The sequence below is a fragment of the Drosophila innubila genome (assembly GCF_004354385.1).
Source record: "Drosophila innubila isolate TH190305 chromosome 2L unlocalized genomic scaffold, UK_Dinn_1.0 4_B_2L, whole genome shotgun sequence".
NCBI classification, from domain to species: domain Eukaryota; kingdom Metazoa; phylum Arthropoda; class Insecta; order Diptera; family Drosophilidae; genus Drosophila; species Drosophila innubila.
Window position 1 is genome coordinate 25,386,314 of NW_022995372.1, and position 15,574 is coordinate 25,401,887.

General features: G+C 40.7%; 3 protein-coding genes across 5 annotated transcripts; 2 read left to right on the plus strand and 1 right to left on the minus strand.

Moving 5' to 3' along the window:
• Window positions 1-1,354: 1,354 nt before the first annotated feature.
• On the plus strand, window positions 1,355-4,258 carry LOC117780400 (alpha-L-iduronidase). The gene is made up of 5 exons (XM_034616914.1): window positions 1,355-1,819; window positions 1,885-2,299; window positions 2,360-2,551; window positions 3,151-3,896; window positions 3,957-4,258. The coding sequence occupies exons 1-5, from the start codon at window positions 1,357-1,359 to the stop codon at window positions 4,034-4,036; spliced, it is 1,896 nt and encodes a 631-aa protein (XP_034472805.1). The 5' UTR covers window positions 1,355-1,356; the 3' UTR covers window positions 4,037-4,258.
• Window positions 4,094-8,632, minus strand: LOC117780399 (coiled-coil and C2 domain-containing protein 1-like). 2 transcript variants are annotated; one of them, XM_034616913.1, is made up of 6 exons: window positions 8,439-8,632; window positions 6,744-8,357; window positions 5,869-6,300; window positions 5,661-5,812; window positions 4,641-4,731; window positions 4,094-4,566 (listed from the first exon to the last, which is right to left on the minus strand). In XM_034616913.1, exons 1-6 carry the CDS (start codon window positions 8,493-8,495, stop codon window positions 4,441-4,443), a joined length of 2,472 nt encoding a protein of 823 aa, XP_034472804.1. In that variant the 5' UTR covers window positions 8,496-8,632; the 3' UTR covers window positions 4,094-4,440. The 2 variants fall into 2 exon arrangements, with proteins under 2 accessions (XP_034472804.1, XP_034472803.1); XM_034616912.1 differs by having other exon boundaries at window positions 4,641-4,785.
• Window positions 8,633-8,924: 292 nt separating this feature from the next.
• Window positions 8,925-15,062, plus strand: LOC117781395 (ralBP1-associated Eps domain-containing protein 2). 2 transcript variants are annotated; one of them, XM_034618147.1, is made up of 7 exons: window positions 8,925-9,528; window positions 9,597-10,022; window positions 10,096-10,406; window positions 10,980-11,758; window positions 12,244-12,698; window positions 13,054-13,134; window positions 13,289-15,062. In XM_034618147.1, exons 1-7 carry the CDS (start codon window positions 9,379-9,381, stop codon window positions 13,868-13,870), a joined length of 2,784 nt encoding a protein of 927 aa, XP_034474038.1. In that variant the 5' UTR covers window positions 8,925-9,378; the 3' UTR covers window positions 13,871-15,062. The 2 variants fall into 2 exon arrangements, with proteins under 2 accessions (XP_034474038.1, XP_034474039.1); XM_034618148.1 differs by lacking the exon at window positions 13,054-13,134.
• The last annotated feature ends 512 nt before the right edge of the window (window positions 15,063-15,574 follow it).

Genomic DNA, 15,574 nt, shown 5'->3' on the forward strand with positions numbered 1-15,574 from the left:
TTTATCAAGCTTCATTTTTCTACCTATAAAATCCATAAATAAGAGGAAAAAACATGAATCGCTAAAATTAGCAAAGAAAATAAATCAGAATTTTACATAAAAAGTAAATTTCAAATTTTGTTCGGTTTTGGAAAAAAATTAAGAATATAAGAAAAGTAAATACAAATTTGTCTATGTTATATAATAATTTCGGGCCGGGCCTTTTTGAAAATATGTTCGGGCCGGGCCGGCCTCAAAAAGAAGGTCCGTGTCCATCTCTAACACCAACCCCTTAAATGTGGCATGTAATTGTTATGTACGTACGAGTATACACTCGTATTATCGCCAGCAAGCATAAAGACGAAATATTTGTCACACCTTTTACTCCCCCCAGAGAGTGGGAAATACAGAAATAAGCAAAATAATAAGAACACCTCTTCATAATATTGATGATATTGAGTGAACTTCTCATTCACAAGATCTTAATCCAATGAAGCATCAGTGAAGAGATGTTAGGAATGAAATGAAAGATGCTAGGACCAGAAAATATTTAAGAACTATGGCAAGAAAAGGAGGAAACTTAAAAATATGCCATTCTTAGAAGCCGCTTTTATATAAATACTTTTAGGTCCAAAAGGGCCAACATGATCGAAAATAATTGCGATTTCTCTTCATGTTCTTATTTATCGAACAATAGATTTTTGAGTTAGCTTAACAATGTTATCAAAGAATTTTTTTTTAATTTTAAAGCTTTTAATAATATACTCTACAAATAATAAAAATCTTATTAGATGATATTATATCAGAAAAGAATTATTTCAACAACGTTATTGAGCAAATTGAGCTGTTGTTATTATTTTGCACACGTCTGTATACGGGATATAATGCGGGAGAGCCAAGATATGGATGCGATGTAGATACCTGCCTCGCCTTGCCTCGTGGCACGCCTCGGCAACTTTTTCCACCCCTAATGAGGGATTGCAATTCTCAATCAATGCGGCCCGCCGGCAAACTTTTTCTTCCTTTTTTCCCCTTGCCATCCGTAGTATTTTTTCGTTGCTTGTTGGGGAGAAACTGGCACGCTGTTGCTTTACTGTTGTTGGTGTTGCTGCTTGACTGTTGTTGTTGCTGCTGTTGCTGCCTCCCTCGGCTGCTGTGACGTCACGACAAGGCCGTGGTCAACGGCCAACGGCAACGGCAACAGATACAGACACAACAAAGTGCTCTTATCATCATCATCATCCAAATAAACGCGCAATAACAATATTTAAAAATAATCAAAATAAATCACATATATACGAGTATAATACTTAATACTTATTTTTATAAAATTCGAATAGTCATTAAATTGACAGTGATTTGTTTTTTGCATTAATCATGTGGCTGCTGCGGTTGCTGCTGCTGACGTCGATTGCTCTACGACTTGGCCACGCCCACTTCACCAGTGGCGATGTCGTCTATCATACGCTGCCCCATTTCTGGACGGGCGTCGGTTTCTGTCCCGCTGGCGACATCAATCACAAAGGCATTAGCAAATCGTTGGAATCGCCCGCAATGCAGCTGAATCTCCGCCAGATTGCAGCATTGCCCGTTGGAGCTATTACACATATACGCATACATTGGCTGCTGGAACTGGTGCAGTTCCTCGAATACAGCACGGATGGTGTGCCCAGCTATGACTATGACAAGTTTGACAAATTTGTCGATTTCATGCAAGAATTGCATCTGTCGCCGGTGTTGGAATTTATGGCCAATCCCGGTCATGTGTTTACGGCTAATCCCGAACGCAACTGGTTTCTCTGGGAGCACTTTGTCAAGAGCATCATCAATCATCAGCTGGGTGAGTGCCACAAGAGATCATTGACTTAACCCTCATAATTTACATTACATTTTCCCCTCTTCCAGCTCGACATGGCGCCGTTCGTCTGTCCAGCTGGCGCTATGAGACCTGGAACGAACCGGATCTGCGTAGCTACAATAGAATCAACTTTACAGCCGCTTCCTATCTGGAGTATGTGCAGGCAGTGCGTCGGGGCCTGAGCAAGGCTGGAAGCCGTCGCAAGTCCAAGCGACAGCAGCAACTTTATCGAGCACTTCGTGGTCCCGCTGGGTTGTTTAAGGCCGATGAGCGTCATCCGCTGTGCTGGCAGCTGTTGGAGGTGTGCAATCAACAACTGGCCAAGTGTCCCATCGATATACTCACCTATCATCGCAAGGGACTCGATGGAAGTGCTACAGAGATACTAAACGGATCACTCGCGTTGCTCTCAAAGATCTATCATGATTATCCACAGCTTCAACAGCTACCGGTGGCCAATGAGTATGTAAGTTCAGCAATCCCATCGAATCCAATTGTAGCGTTGCTTTTCTATCGCTTCAGCGAAGCGGATCCCATTGCCGGCTGGAGCACGCCACGTAATTTCCAGGCGGATGTTCGTTATGCGTCCACGTTGATGTCCACTGTGATGCTTCATTGGCATGCCAAGGTCTCTGGCGGCCTCATGGATCAACTGGAGTCCATTAGCCATGACAACGCCTTTCTCAGCTATCATCCGCACGAGTTTAATCAGCGGTAAGCAGCAAAGCCTTTGCTTTCAGCTAAGTTATCATTATTTTGAATCGCACTCATGCAAGTGCGTACACTGTCGCTTAGCAGAGCTTTAAGCTTTATCATCGAAGCTCATCTGAGAGCAAATTTGAAAAAAATTGGTTGTTCTTGCTGTTACATACATTTCAACGAACCCAATATGCGTTTTTACTTATTTCTTAAGTAACGGGTATAATAATAATGGTTACGCCGAAAGCTAATTTACCACAGCTGCTCCCTTTTCGGGTACTTCACTTTGACAGCAATAATGCAAACGTTATTGTTGCGCCTCATAGTAAATTCGTCCTGTTTTATACTCTTCGCTCCACGAGCTTAAGACTATCGCTGCCCAATTGTCGGTAGTCCTTGAAATAGATCGTTATCCAGATTGATCTTGATTTAGTAAGAGCTTTCATACGGAAACTTAAACTATTGTCGTTATATTTTATGACTGTAGCCGTTAAATATTTATAAAATGTAGAAATAGAGTGTATCAAATGGGATTGTACTTAATTCCAGCAGGAGCATAAGCAGGCAAACTGAGATCATGTTAATCCCTTGGTAATTTTTCTGTAATCCCTTAGCACCCTCCTGGCTCACTTCCGCATGAATGAGACGCAACCACCGCACTCGCAGTTCATCCAGAAACCAGTCTATGCCGCGCTGGGCATGTTGGCCAAGCTGGGCACGCGTGCAGCCGATCTGGAGCTGGTCAATATGGATAGCAAGCATAGTGTGCAGGTAATGAGAAGTATTTCCGGCAATGGAGTGGCCCAATACATGGCCACCATCTTTCTGAGTCCAGAGCAGGCGGGACCACAGCTGACAGCCTATCATCACAAGTATACGCTGAATATGTCCATTGCGAATGAATCGGCGTTTATAACGGAATTGTTAGTGCCGCGCAGCACAGATCCGGTGCATTTGTGGCAACAAGCTGGCAGGCCTGCCTATCCGAATGCCACCTTAAGGGAGGCCATGCGACGCACACAGACACCTAGATTATATGAGACGGGACCCATTTGGCAATACAATAGCGAGCTGGTTGTTAACTCCGCCAGCTTGCCGCTGCCTTGGGTGATGCTTTTGCGGGTCTGTTCAGCGGCGTGGCCCAAGTTAAAGCGGCCACAGCAGCTGGAGATTGTGGAGGTGACGAAGCGCGAGGTGTTCATCAGCTGGAGCGAACACACGCGATCCACACAGTGCCTGAAAAGCTACGAGGTTTGGTTTAGGGAACGTGCTGGGTCCGACTGGCTGCAAATATCCCAAGGCTGGCATCTGCCCTATCCATCGTTTCAATATGCACCCGGTCTCAATAGCAGCGTAAACGGTAGGTTTAACAACCATTAAAATTACAGATTTAATATTATATTCACTTATTTTGTGACAGGTTTCTATAAGGTGCGGGGAGTGGATGTATTCAATGAGAGCAGCGCCTTTTCGCAAATAGTCGAATATCTCGAGTTATAATTAACAAATTTATCAAAGCAAATATATTGTATGGGTTATTAACATATCGGTCATATTAGATGCAACATAATCAGGCTTTAATTGGTCGCAAGGCGTTAGCTGTTCCTCCAAAAATCTCTCCCTCTCTTATACTCTTTAACTTTTGGAATGGAACTGAATATAAAATGGGGCACAAATCTTCAGAACAGCGATACGTCTTGTCAACAATAAAAGTATATCATATACATAAATAATTATATAAATATACATAGTAAATAACGTATGTGTATGTGTGTAATACATTATTTATGCCATTTTTAAGCGAGGGCCACAGCGTACAGAGCAATAAAAACTTGAAATTTTGTTGAGATAAACATATACAATTATCTATATATATCTATATAAAGCAAGTTCTGGGAGTATGCTTAACCCTCGGCATCCAGCACCAGCCACTTCTCATTGATGTGCTCAATTTGTTTGGTCAATATGGGATTTCGGACACGCACCTTGATTTCCAATTTTCCACCCACCTGTTTGCGTCCTTCCATCAGCTGTAATTGTGTAAAATAATTGTTAGAGATTTTAATTATTTTATTTAAATTATTAATTTATTGATTCTACTCACATCGTAGGTATCGTGTATATCACACTTTGTCTCCAGCTGCGCCAGCTTGACATTGATGGTACCAATTAGCGTGTCAGATCTTAAAAATCCTCTGAAACAACATACGGGCAGTTTACGACTTAGTCCACAACAATCAAAACTGCAGCTGCTTATTGTTTAATATTTTTTTTAGCAATATTTTTTGCGAAGCATTGAGCGCGATTTGAAATGAGTTTTGTTGGGAATTGTGGCGTAAAAGTTGGTAAAACATATTTATTAAAACTTCTGAATAATGGGATCAATGTTTGCATCAATGGATATGTTGTGGAGAAGCAGCGAGCGTGTTTTAAACTCAAAACTTGGCAAAGCTCTACATATATATTGCAATAAAAATATTCAAAGTATTTAAGGAAAGACAGTAGGTAATTTATTCCAAAAGAAATCAAACATCGTTGTGTACTGTTAAGTAAACGTTTTTAACAGTTTCTTAAAAAACAAAATAAGAATAAAAAATAAATTTTTCTAATACCAAAACCATTCTCAAAACAACATAAATAGTCTACAAAAATCCAAATTTAAGTATTCCATATTCATAAAATATTAATTAGGGGTTTTTAGATGAATATAAATAAAAAGAATTCCTTAACTAATATAGTCTTAAATTTTTTTTTTTTATTTTTACGAAAAGTAAATCTCTGTTAATTTTAGCTACAACTTAAAAAAAGTTGTTTTTAAAAGATTCTATGAAAAGTAAATTTCTATTAATTTTAGTTACAACTTTTAAATAGATTCTTCATTACAATTTATGTATTATAGATTTAAGCCGAGATATTGAAGTTTAATGGGCTCGAAAGTATAGAATATTAGATAAATTTTCATGCGCAGTTATTTTCACAAACTTCAATGAGTTCTACGTGGTTCTTTCATTTCACCTAGGTTAATTGATATGTATATGCGGTAGGCATTAGTGTGAGTCAATTTAGTTATTGAAGTGCTAGCTTTTGATTAACAATTATATAATATTCAATGCGTAGAACTTACCCTCTTGAGTAGATTTCGAACTTGACGCCATGTCGTTTGATGATGCGATTAAATTGTCGATTTCCGCGCTGTATATCCACCTTGAAGCGTTCATCATAGTCAGGACTGTCTGTGTCCTTAATCACATTTGTCTTTGCCTTGAAGAACTCATCCTATAAAGCAGATAGAACTTAACATAAAAAATTCGTGTCATACGTTGTCAACTCACATTCAAAAGCGGATATTCAATGCGCACGTAAGTGTCCACATCCTTGGCATTGGCCACGTTGTAGTTGATTCCACGCACAACAACAATTTCGAGCTCATTATCGGTTAAGTCCGTGTTGCAATGAACAATATTAAAGGAACGCTTTTCATAGTGGAATTTGGGCAGCGTTTGGTTCTTGCGTTTGGAATATCGCACTAAATCCAAATCCTTTTGCACTGTTAATGCAAGATTCTCAAATCGATTCATGCCGGCCACATCGCCCATGGCCTTGTGATGATCACGTGTATTTTTGCACATCATTAGCTGCTTCGCCAGCTGCTCCTCAATGCGCACACCAATCTCGCAAATGTCATCATTAGGATCACATTCCTCTGCCGACACAATGGCAAACGACGACTCTAGATTATCCCGTTGAGAAGGCGGCACTGGCAGCTGAAAAACAAATACATATTTAATGGTATCTCACAAGAATTTCAAACATTTTTGTAAGCATAACAAAAACAAAGTTTGAAAAACTAAAAAAAAAATAAAAGAACAAATTTATTTGAAAAGGGGTGTTTGAACCAGTTGCTTAAAATGTGTTAGTTTTGAATAGTAATTATCGTAATTTTTGTCTTTCTAACAAAAAGTTTTTATTCTCTGTGCGGGTATATTAGGTTTGTGCAAATGTCCGTCTGTTTGTCTGTGAGAGGGCAAGGAATATTAATAACTAACCATATTTGTTTTGCCTATTTTTGAATTTATAATTCTTATTGTGTAGCAAGTCATCGAAAATTGTGATTCTAATTTTTCTCTTCTCTTCTTTGTTATTTTTAATAATATCTAGAAAATTTGTATAGGGACTTCAATTCATTATTTCCTCGAGCTTCACTTACCGTATTTAGATCCACGGGTAATCCGCTGCTGGCTGCATTCAGCAGCGATTCAAAGCCTTTATAGATCTTCAGATATTCCTTGGCCTGGTCAATTTCACCCGCTTTCTTAGCTGCTATGGCAGCCACTTTAAACTCCTTCTGACGCTCGAGCAGCAGCTTCATTTGTTGCTCCGCCAGATTGCTCTTCTGCTGATTGCCTGAGGTGCGTGTTGTTAAATCCTTAGGTTGTGCTGGTGAAGGTGCTTTACGTACAACTGTCGGTGTAACTGTGCCAGAGCTGGACGGTGTGCCTCCGGCTGAAGTGCTTGCAGTGGCAGGCGGTGATGTAGGCGACATTGGTGGTGTGGGTGCAGGGGGCTTAGGTTGTGCGGCAGCTGGTGCTGCATCTGCTGTAGGCAGCGGTCCAAAGCCTGGCGGCGCAGGCAACTCATCATAGGCAATAGGTTTTCCCGCCTTATATTGTCTGATGGCATCTTCGTACTGCTTGACAATACGTCCAAAGCGACGTGACTTACTGGTGTTGTTTTCCGCTTTGGCCGCCTCCTCCACGGATTTGTATTTATCCAGACGCTGCTGCAGTGCTTCAAGCATGGAAGACGGCGCCGCTGAAGTATCAACAGCTGTCGATGGCACTGGAGATGGTGCTGCTGGAGCTGGAGCTATAGCTGGAGTGGTTTCGGCTGTTCCATTCTGCATTTTTGCCATGAACGCAAGAAATTCGGCGGGTGGAGGCGGCATATCGCTGAGATCAACCTCTTGGCCATCCTCACACATCTTGACCACCACATCGAATTGCTTTACAATGCGAAGAAACTGCAAGGCATTTGCTGTATCCCCGTTTCTTTTAGCCTGTAATGCGGCGGCTTTGTATTCACCTTGTCGATGACGCATTTGAGACACCAAGGGACTGGTAGGTGTCTCGGCCTTCGTAGGCGTAGCTGGAGCGGGCGGAGTTACTGCTGCTGCTGTCGGGGTAGTTGGCGTGGGTGGCGCTGGTGCAGCACGCGTTGGTTGCTTTGGTTCTTCTGGTACAGATTCAGGTGCTGCCTCGCCGGCTGGCTTCACACTGACCTCGGGCGGAATGTCATCGACATTAATGGTCTGTCCGGCAGCTGACTGCTTGTGCAGATCCTCCAGGGTCTTTAGTCCGCGGGCAAAACGGCGCGCCTTGGCAGATTCGCCAGCAGCCTTTGCATTGGCTTCAGCCTGTTTATACATTTCTAAGCGCAGTCTGATTATGCTCAACGTGTCCACTGTAGTTGTGGGCAAGAAAGTCTGTATTGGCTCGGGATCAACAGCTGCAACAACAGGTGCAGCAGGTTGCTCCTCTTCCTCCACATCTCCTCCTGCAATGCCGTGCAGTTCGCCCAGTAAATCAGTGTAATTTTCAAGGCCATCATCGTCATCATCATCGCTGACATCACGCATGCTATCTGCAATCATTTTGTCTAAATCGCTGCTGGGCAACAGCTTTGGCTTTGGCTTTGCCTTGGGCTTTGGACCTCCGCCACCGGCAATTGCAGCTAGCTCAGCTTCCAAATCGCTATCTTCAACATCATCTTCACCATATCCAGTGCTGGGATCAAAGTCATCTGGTATTTCCGTAAAACCAAACTATTTGTATTGAAAGGAAAAGAAGAGTATGACTCATAATAACAAATAGAGAATATCAGACGACAGTTTTGATTTATTTACCTGGGACAAGTCATGTTGTCGACGCTTTGGAGGCTCTGGTTTCTTGCGAGAGAACATTTTTTTACTTATTTACGGTAATATCCTTATGTCTATGACTAATGTTTAGGCACTAGAAATCGTTTTGTTACAAAGTTATACTATAAGTTGCGTTTCAGGCCACAAAGAGCAGACAATAACAACATTCTCAGCTATCGAAACTATAGATTAGCGATACACATTCCGTTCACTTTCAATTCAAACATCGATCAGCTGACTAATAAATAATTTCGGCGCTAAAACATCGATAAATAACTTTCAATTAGTCAACTATTTTAAATTGAAAATATCTTAATTAAAAATTTGGTTAATAAAAGCCGGTAACAACAGATTTTTGCAAAAATTATTTGTTATCATATGTGTCTGGTAAATTAATCGTGACTGTTAATACGTTCCAAATAAACGATTATCGACCATCACTATCAATAGATTTTTATCGATGATAATGCCATCACAGAGCACAACAGTTTGCGAAAAATTCGTGTGAAAGTTGGAATTGATTTACAAATTTTGCAGTTTAAGAAAGTGCCAATTGAAGTTTATCAACTGCGCTGCCTGTGCCAAGTTATGCATTAGTGTGCTCATTATATTTGTCGGCTCTGGTGCCTGTGTTGTGCGTGGAAAAGTTGCCAAGACAGCTGGAATTTGGAGTTTCGTCCGTTTTGTCTCATTGGACATTTTTCCTCCTACGCTGAAGCAGATACGTCGACGACACCGATAAACGAGCTGCAGCAGCAAGTGGCAAGCGGCAAGCGAGGGGAGCGCGAGGTCTGAGCCATCAGTTTGTTTAGTTAAGTGTATATAAATAAACAAACAGATTGGCATTGTGACAGAAAGACAACGGGCGTGGCTAGCTTATACCAAAAGTAATACGAGCGCTGGAGTCAGCAACAAGTTGGTGGCTATGGAAGAGGTAACGCTGACGGAGGCCGAAACACGTTTCTATAGCGAACTGTTCCAATGCTGCGATGTCGAGAATACCGGCAAAGTTCCCATGCTGAAAGCGACGGAGCTTTATCGATCAGCGGACATTGCCAACGAGACAGTGATTGAGGTAGGTCTAATGTCGCATCAATTGACGGGATTGTGCCTTGCTAATTATTATCATTTAACTTGCCATAGATCACCGCCTTGGCTGGCATACCCGCAACCGCTTTGCACATCTCACGTGCCCAGTTTTATTCATGTCTCAAGCTGATTGCGGCTCATCAGGCCGCAATGCCGTTGCGTCAGGAGCTGATAGCCGCCACTGTGCCATTGCCTTTGCCACATTTCAGCTGGAAAGATTCTGCTACGGCTCCAGCGGTCACTTGCGAAAATGGATTGGGTGCACTTCCTCCGCCGCCACCAACAGATCGTCGTAACTCACTGCGTCGCAACTCTCAGCAGCAACATCATCAACAACAACTAGAGCATTTGCAGGACACCTTAGATGTACCCAGCACTGATTCCGAAGTGGAGCCAAACGAATCCAGCTGTGGCGGTGATTTTGATGAGCTGGCCACAGCTGATGCTGTTGTTGTCAGCAGCAGCAGCAGCCGCGAAACTGTGCGTTAAATCTTATCACACACTAATGCAAATATGCTTAAGATATTTTGATATAAACCAATTGTTTTTGTAGCGTCGACGTGGCGCTGGCGACTCACCGGAAGCATGGAGCACAAATAGTGACAGTCCAACTCCCACCAACAGCGTGGCGGAACGGCCTTGGGCACAGGATACGTTGTGGCAGGGACTTCTCGGTGATGAGCATCGACAGCTGCTGGGCACCGAGGAGGAATCTTCGGATCGTCACAGCAGTGACGATGAAGACAACGAAAACGAGCTGATCACTCTATATCAAATAACACCCGAGCAGCGAGAGTACTACAATAAACAGTTCCGAACTGTGCAGCGTGATCCTCACGGTCTGCTATCTGGTCAGGCAGCGCGGTAAGTTATCATCTACCAAACCTTTGATTTACTAATAACATGTACTCGTGACTTGTGGAAAACGAGGGTAATTTTTTTGTTTGTCATCGCTCATTTATTTCAAGATTGTCATAATTCAAAAATCAATATTTTTAGGGGTGCTTCAGAAAGCAAAAGCAACCGAAAGCCTCCCAAATCTCTATAAATTTTTGCAAAATTTTCGGTTGGCTTCGATTTCTGTAGCACCCCTAATTCTCTTATTTCAATTCTAATATTCATACATTTTGAGAAAAGATATCTTCTCTTGGCAGTATTTTAAAAAAAATTGCTCTCAAAAATCGAAAAAGCTCTAGCTACACCCACTGTTTTCAATATAGAAAGTATTTTATGATGGCAATAAGTCTCTTTTATTATTATTAGTCATGCTACCTAATCGCATTACAATCGGCTAAATATAACGATGTTAATGACTGTTTTAGGTTTTGAAGGAATATGTTTGCAATATTGTATATAGCACTTTAAATTCAAAGAAACAATTAATACATGTTTAAATTGAACTCGAAAACTAATTTTATTGCTTTTTTTAATGTTTAGCATCTTCTTTGAGAAGAGCCGCATTCCTGTCGAAGAGCTGCGTCACATTTGGCAACTGTGCGACGTGACACGCGACGGTGCACTGAGTCTATCCGAATTCACAGCTGCCATGCATTTGGTTGTGCTGCGTCGCAATAATATACCATTACCAAGCAGCTTGCCACATTGTCTACATCCCAGTGTGCTGGAAACATCATCGACATCATCGTCGTCATCAACGGCGCACATACCTCAAGAGCCGCCTGAGGCTGATCTCCTGCATTTGAATGATGATGACGATGATGAGCATACGGACAATACAATCATTAGTAGCACACAAGCTAAACCACGTCCCGTACCCGTACCCCTACCCAATGATAAGAACATTATGAATCTTAGCAGCATCTCCACATCCTCTCAAGTAAGCAACAGCAGCTCGAGGCGTGAGGTGACAACGACGCCATCTGCGCTTAAAAATTGCAACATTTCCAATTCACCGAATGTGGAAAAACCAACAACATCAACAATAGCAGCTACATCAACCGGAGCAGCTACAGCAGCAACGGCTGCCTCCAATGATGCCAGTCAGTGGACCAAGTTTAGCGAATCTCCCACAACGACATCGACAGCAACTACAGCTGCTGAATCAACAGCCGCAGCCGCCGCCACTGCAGTCGCTGTTCCTGCCGTTTCTAGTCCCGGTCTCAAACCCGCGTTGTTTGATATGAAACGCACTGCCCAGGATGTCGGCTCCAATCCTCAAATCTTGCATCCCGTGCCTCTACGTGTGACGCCCATAGGTGAGTCCCTGTAATAAATCTAATTATATTATTTCGTAGGTATAGATTAACTTTGTGCAAGAGTGTGTGGCAGACCATATAAAGCAGCCAGCCTAAGTCCCGGGGGGCCAAAGTTAATCGGCTTTTGAACTCAACTAAGCATTGATTTTAGAACTATAGTAATTTTCTTCAAGCTGTGAACTTTGACCCCCTCGCAATTCGAATTTCGCAAAACGCCGTCGTTATGCACAATAAAATTGTCTCAGCTATGTTGTGTAAAAATTTCAGCCTCATATGTCTTATGGTTTGGGCTGTGCAATGATCAGTGAGTCAGAATTTTATATTTTTTATAGATTTTATACAGGACTTGTGTATTTTTTTAATGGAAGTCAAATACAATCGCGATAACTATCAGAAATCAAGGAGTTTATTAAATCATTTTGTTTGTGAACCGAGAATAAAAAACAAGCATTGTTCCGATAAAAATCTCTGTTGTTTCTCTGTAGGCACAGCTATCGCTGCCTCCGGTGATCAAGCCGGAAACAATAATGACATGGATATTGTTGTTGTGCTGCGCGAGGAGAGCCCAAAACCAATGGGAACAACAACCACAACAAACAATCACAACAATCAAACGACAGCGCATCGCGATCGCGACTCCATCTCTATGCAGAGCAGCGATCTTCGCGCCATACAGCGTCCTCAGGCTAAGAAGCTGCCAGCTAAAAACATTGGCGCATTGCCGCCGCCACCGCAACGTGAGCCGAGTATTTGTTCTATTGGTGCCAATGAGCCATCAGATCAGGCAACCCCATTGCCAGTTGTCTATTCAACGACAACGTCGTCTGTCAAAAAGGAACCACCACCTTTGCCGCCTCCAAGACCCCATCGACATACGCGCAGCAGCAGTTTGGATTTAAATAAATTCAAAATGGGCACAGCGGGTACCCAGCAACCAGAGGTAAGTCCAGCAATTAGCATAGACATGTATTCAGTTTCAAATGTGTGCCTGTTATCACTTATCTTGGGTAACAAATAGCCCAAACCAATGCTGTTAATATAACTAACACCTGTTGAATATAAAAATTTTAAGGTTATTTACAGAACGTCATTCATTAAATTAACGTTATACATGTTATATACATAACTGACTCAGTTTTTAACAAAAATTAATTTTTGAAGAGATCTTCAACTAAACAACAAGTGTTAAATATAACAAATGTTAAATATTTTTTAAATTCAAAATAAGAAAAATGTATAATTATATATTTATATATTTTGTAAACAAATTGTAATATATACCTGTTTTAATTAAGATAATCGCGCAAGCCAGCTTCGATATGCAAACCTCAATGGGTTTTGCCGATTTCACGCACTTTGCCGACGACGCGAACATTGTAAGTGTATTAAAGTAAAAGTTGAACTTGAAAATGCATCCGCAAATTGGCAGTAGCTTTACTTAGTGTTATGCGTCCAAATTCAGTAGCTTAACAAATATAAACCTTGTTAGTTCATGAAGAACAAAGACTAATTCTTTGTTACGTCTTACAGTTGGATGCCAGCAGCAGCAGCGCCAATGCAACTGCCACAGCTGCCATTGCCATTGCCGAACATCAACAGCATTCACTGCCGCCGGTTCCACCACCGCCTGCTTTTGTGCCGCCTACACGCATCTCTCTGCAGACGCAACAGCAACGCATCTCAGCTTTTGAGGTTTATCGTAAGCCACAGACCCCAGCACCGGCTGCAACTGGAGGAACAGCAGCTGTGTCCACCGTTGCATCGCAACTGCCCAGCGCGGAGAACTTTGAGAAGCGAGTAACGGCCATCAGTGACTCGTTGCGCCATGTATCCTTCAAGCAGAATCAATCCAGCACCACAGAGTTGCTGCAACGGCTGCGGGAGCAGAACAATTCACTCTTGCATCTGTGCAATGATCTCAGCGACGAGCTGCTCAGCGTGCAGACACGCAAGGAGGAGATGCGTCTCAAATTGGAGAGTTTTGCGGCAGCTGGAGCAGGAGCAGCTTACGATGGTGCTGCAATGCGCACCGACTCCTCGACATCGGCGCCAGTGACGGCCAATATAACTGGCGGATCATCCGGTTCCGGCGGTGCCTATACAAATGTTTAAAGCAGCGTTTATATTTGTTGTTTCTGTTAGTTGCATTCACACGCATATATGAGAATGAAGATGCAATATTTTTTGCACGCTGCTTAAAAGTTTTGCTTATTTAATTGTAGGCTAGTTAAATCTCAATTAACAAGTAAATTGTCATGCAAACAACAATAACAATAACAATAGTGCCGCCTCTACATACAAAAATACATATTTATGCAGATCAATTTATGTATACTTCTATTTAACACACACAGAGCTAATTAAACTAATTGTTAAAGGTAAATTGTTGATTTGTTTAAAAACAAAATGAAGCATGTCTCACACACCCACTCTTTAAAATTTAGGTGACCACAAAGTGGCACCTGCAACTGCAAAAGGCACATTTCATTGCTTATTTGCATTTCTTTGCCTATTAAACTAAAAAAGTCACATTTCAATCTCTGCTATATTACACTTAATTTGCCCACAGGCATTAAATCGCTATTTCTTAATTATTATTTTATATAACTCGAAACCTGGTTCCATTTGGAAAACAAGTCGACCTTCTCATTCATTCCGGCAATGAAAACAAAATTATAATGTATAATGTGCTAATTAAAATTGTAACGCTATTAAGCCAGGCTTAAATGTTTAAGTATTAGAAAGTGAAACTAAATACAACAACAAAACATGAAACCAATATAATTTCATTGAAAGCTTAGCTTAAGTTGAGTTCTATTTCCAAAATCTATTTTTTATGTATACACAAATTGATATTATGTATATTTATCAATTTTCTTAAGGCATTTGTAAAAAGATACAAAGCAAATGAAAAACTAATTATATATTTAATTTACCGGACCAGAAGTATGCTACCTTCGAATTTATATGATGATATACCACCATTTATCATCTACTGAATATGCGTGCGCATTTTCTTTTGCATACTTAAACTATTTAATACATAAATATATATTATATTTTCTTTCATTAAACAAAATAAATGTTCAACTTGTTAAACATTTTCAAAGATTTACAACTAAAAACTAAATGCAGAAAATGAAAAAGAAAAGAAAAAAATACAAAAGTGATATTAAGCACTATGTAAACATATTGTTACGTTGCAGCGTAATAAATGCGTATTGTTTAGAGGGATATATATGAATAAATAAAGTAAATGTATTAAGTTGATGTTACAAATGCTAAATGCAATAAATGTATGATGTAAAAGCAAAAATTTAGTTAAGAGGTTTCTTTGAATTTGCCGGGCACTTCCCATCTAAACCAATGCAGCCCTGCACGATATGCTTTACAGCTTTGCGATAACAGACGCACATTGTTATCGATTGTGCTGCACATTAGAGCTGGGACTTTCCGCTTTGTATTCGAATCAATTCAAGTCGATTTTTTAAGAATATAAAATCGATTTTAAACTTTTTTTCATAGAAAAAGTCTTTAATTGGTTGTTTTTACTTTTCTATTTTCTGAATTGAAGTATATATTTTATTTACAGTTCATCAATTATAACAACAAAAAAAAACAAGGAAAAATAACTGAATTATATATATAAAAAAAACAACATGAGATCCAAATTAAATGACTAAAAAATTAAAGCTCGCTTAATTCGTATGAAGAGAATATAGAGACAAGGCTTTATAATGAATAAATCTAGTTTAACCATTGGTTTCTCTTACAAAAAAACTAAGCAAATAACCTATAGAGTATTCATTTCATACA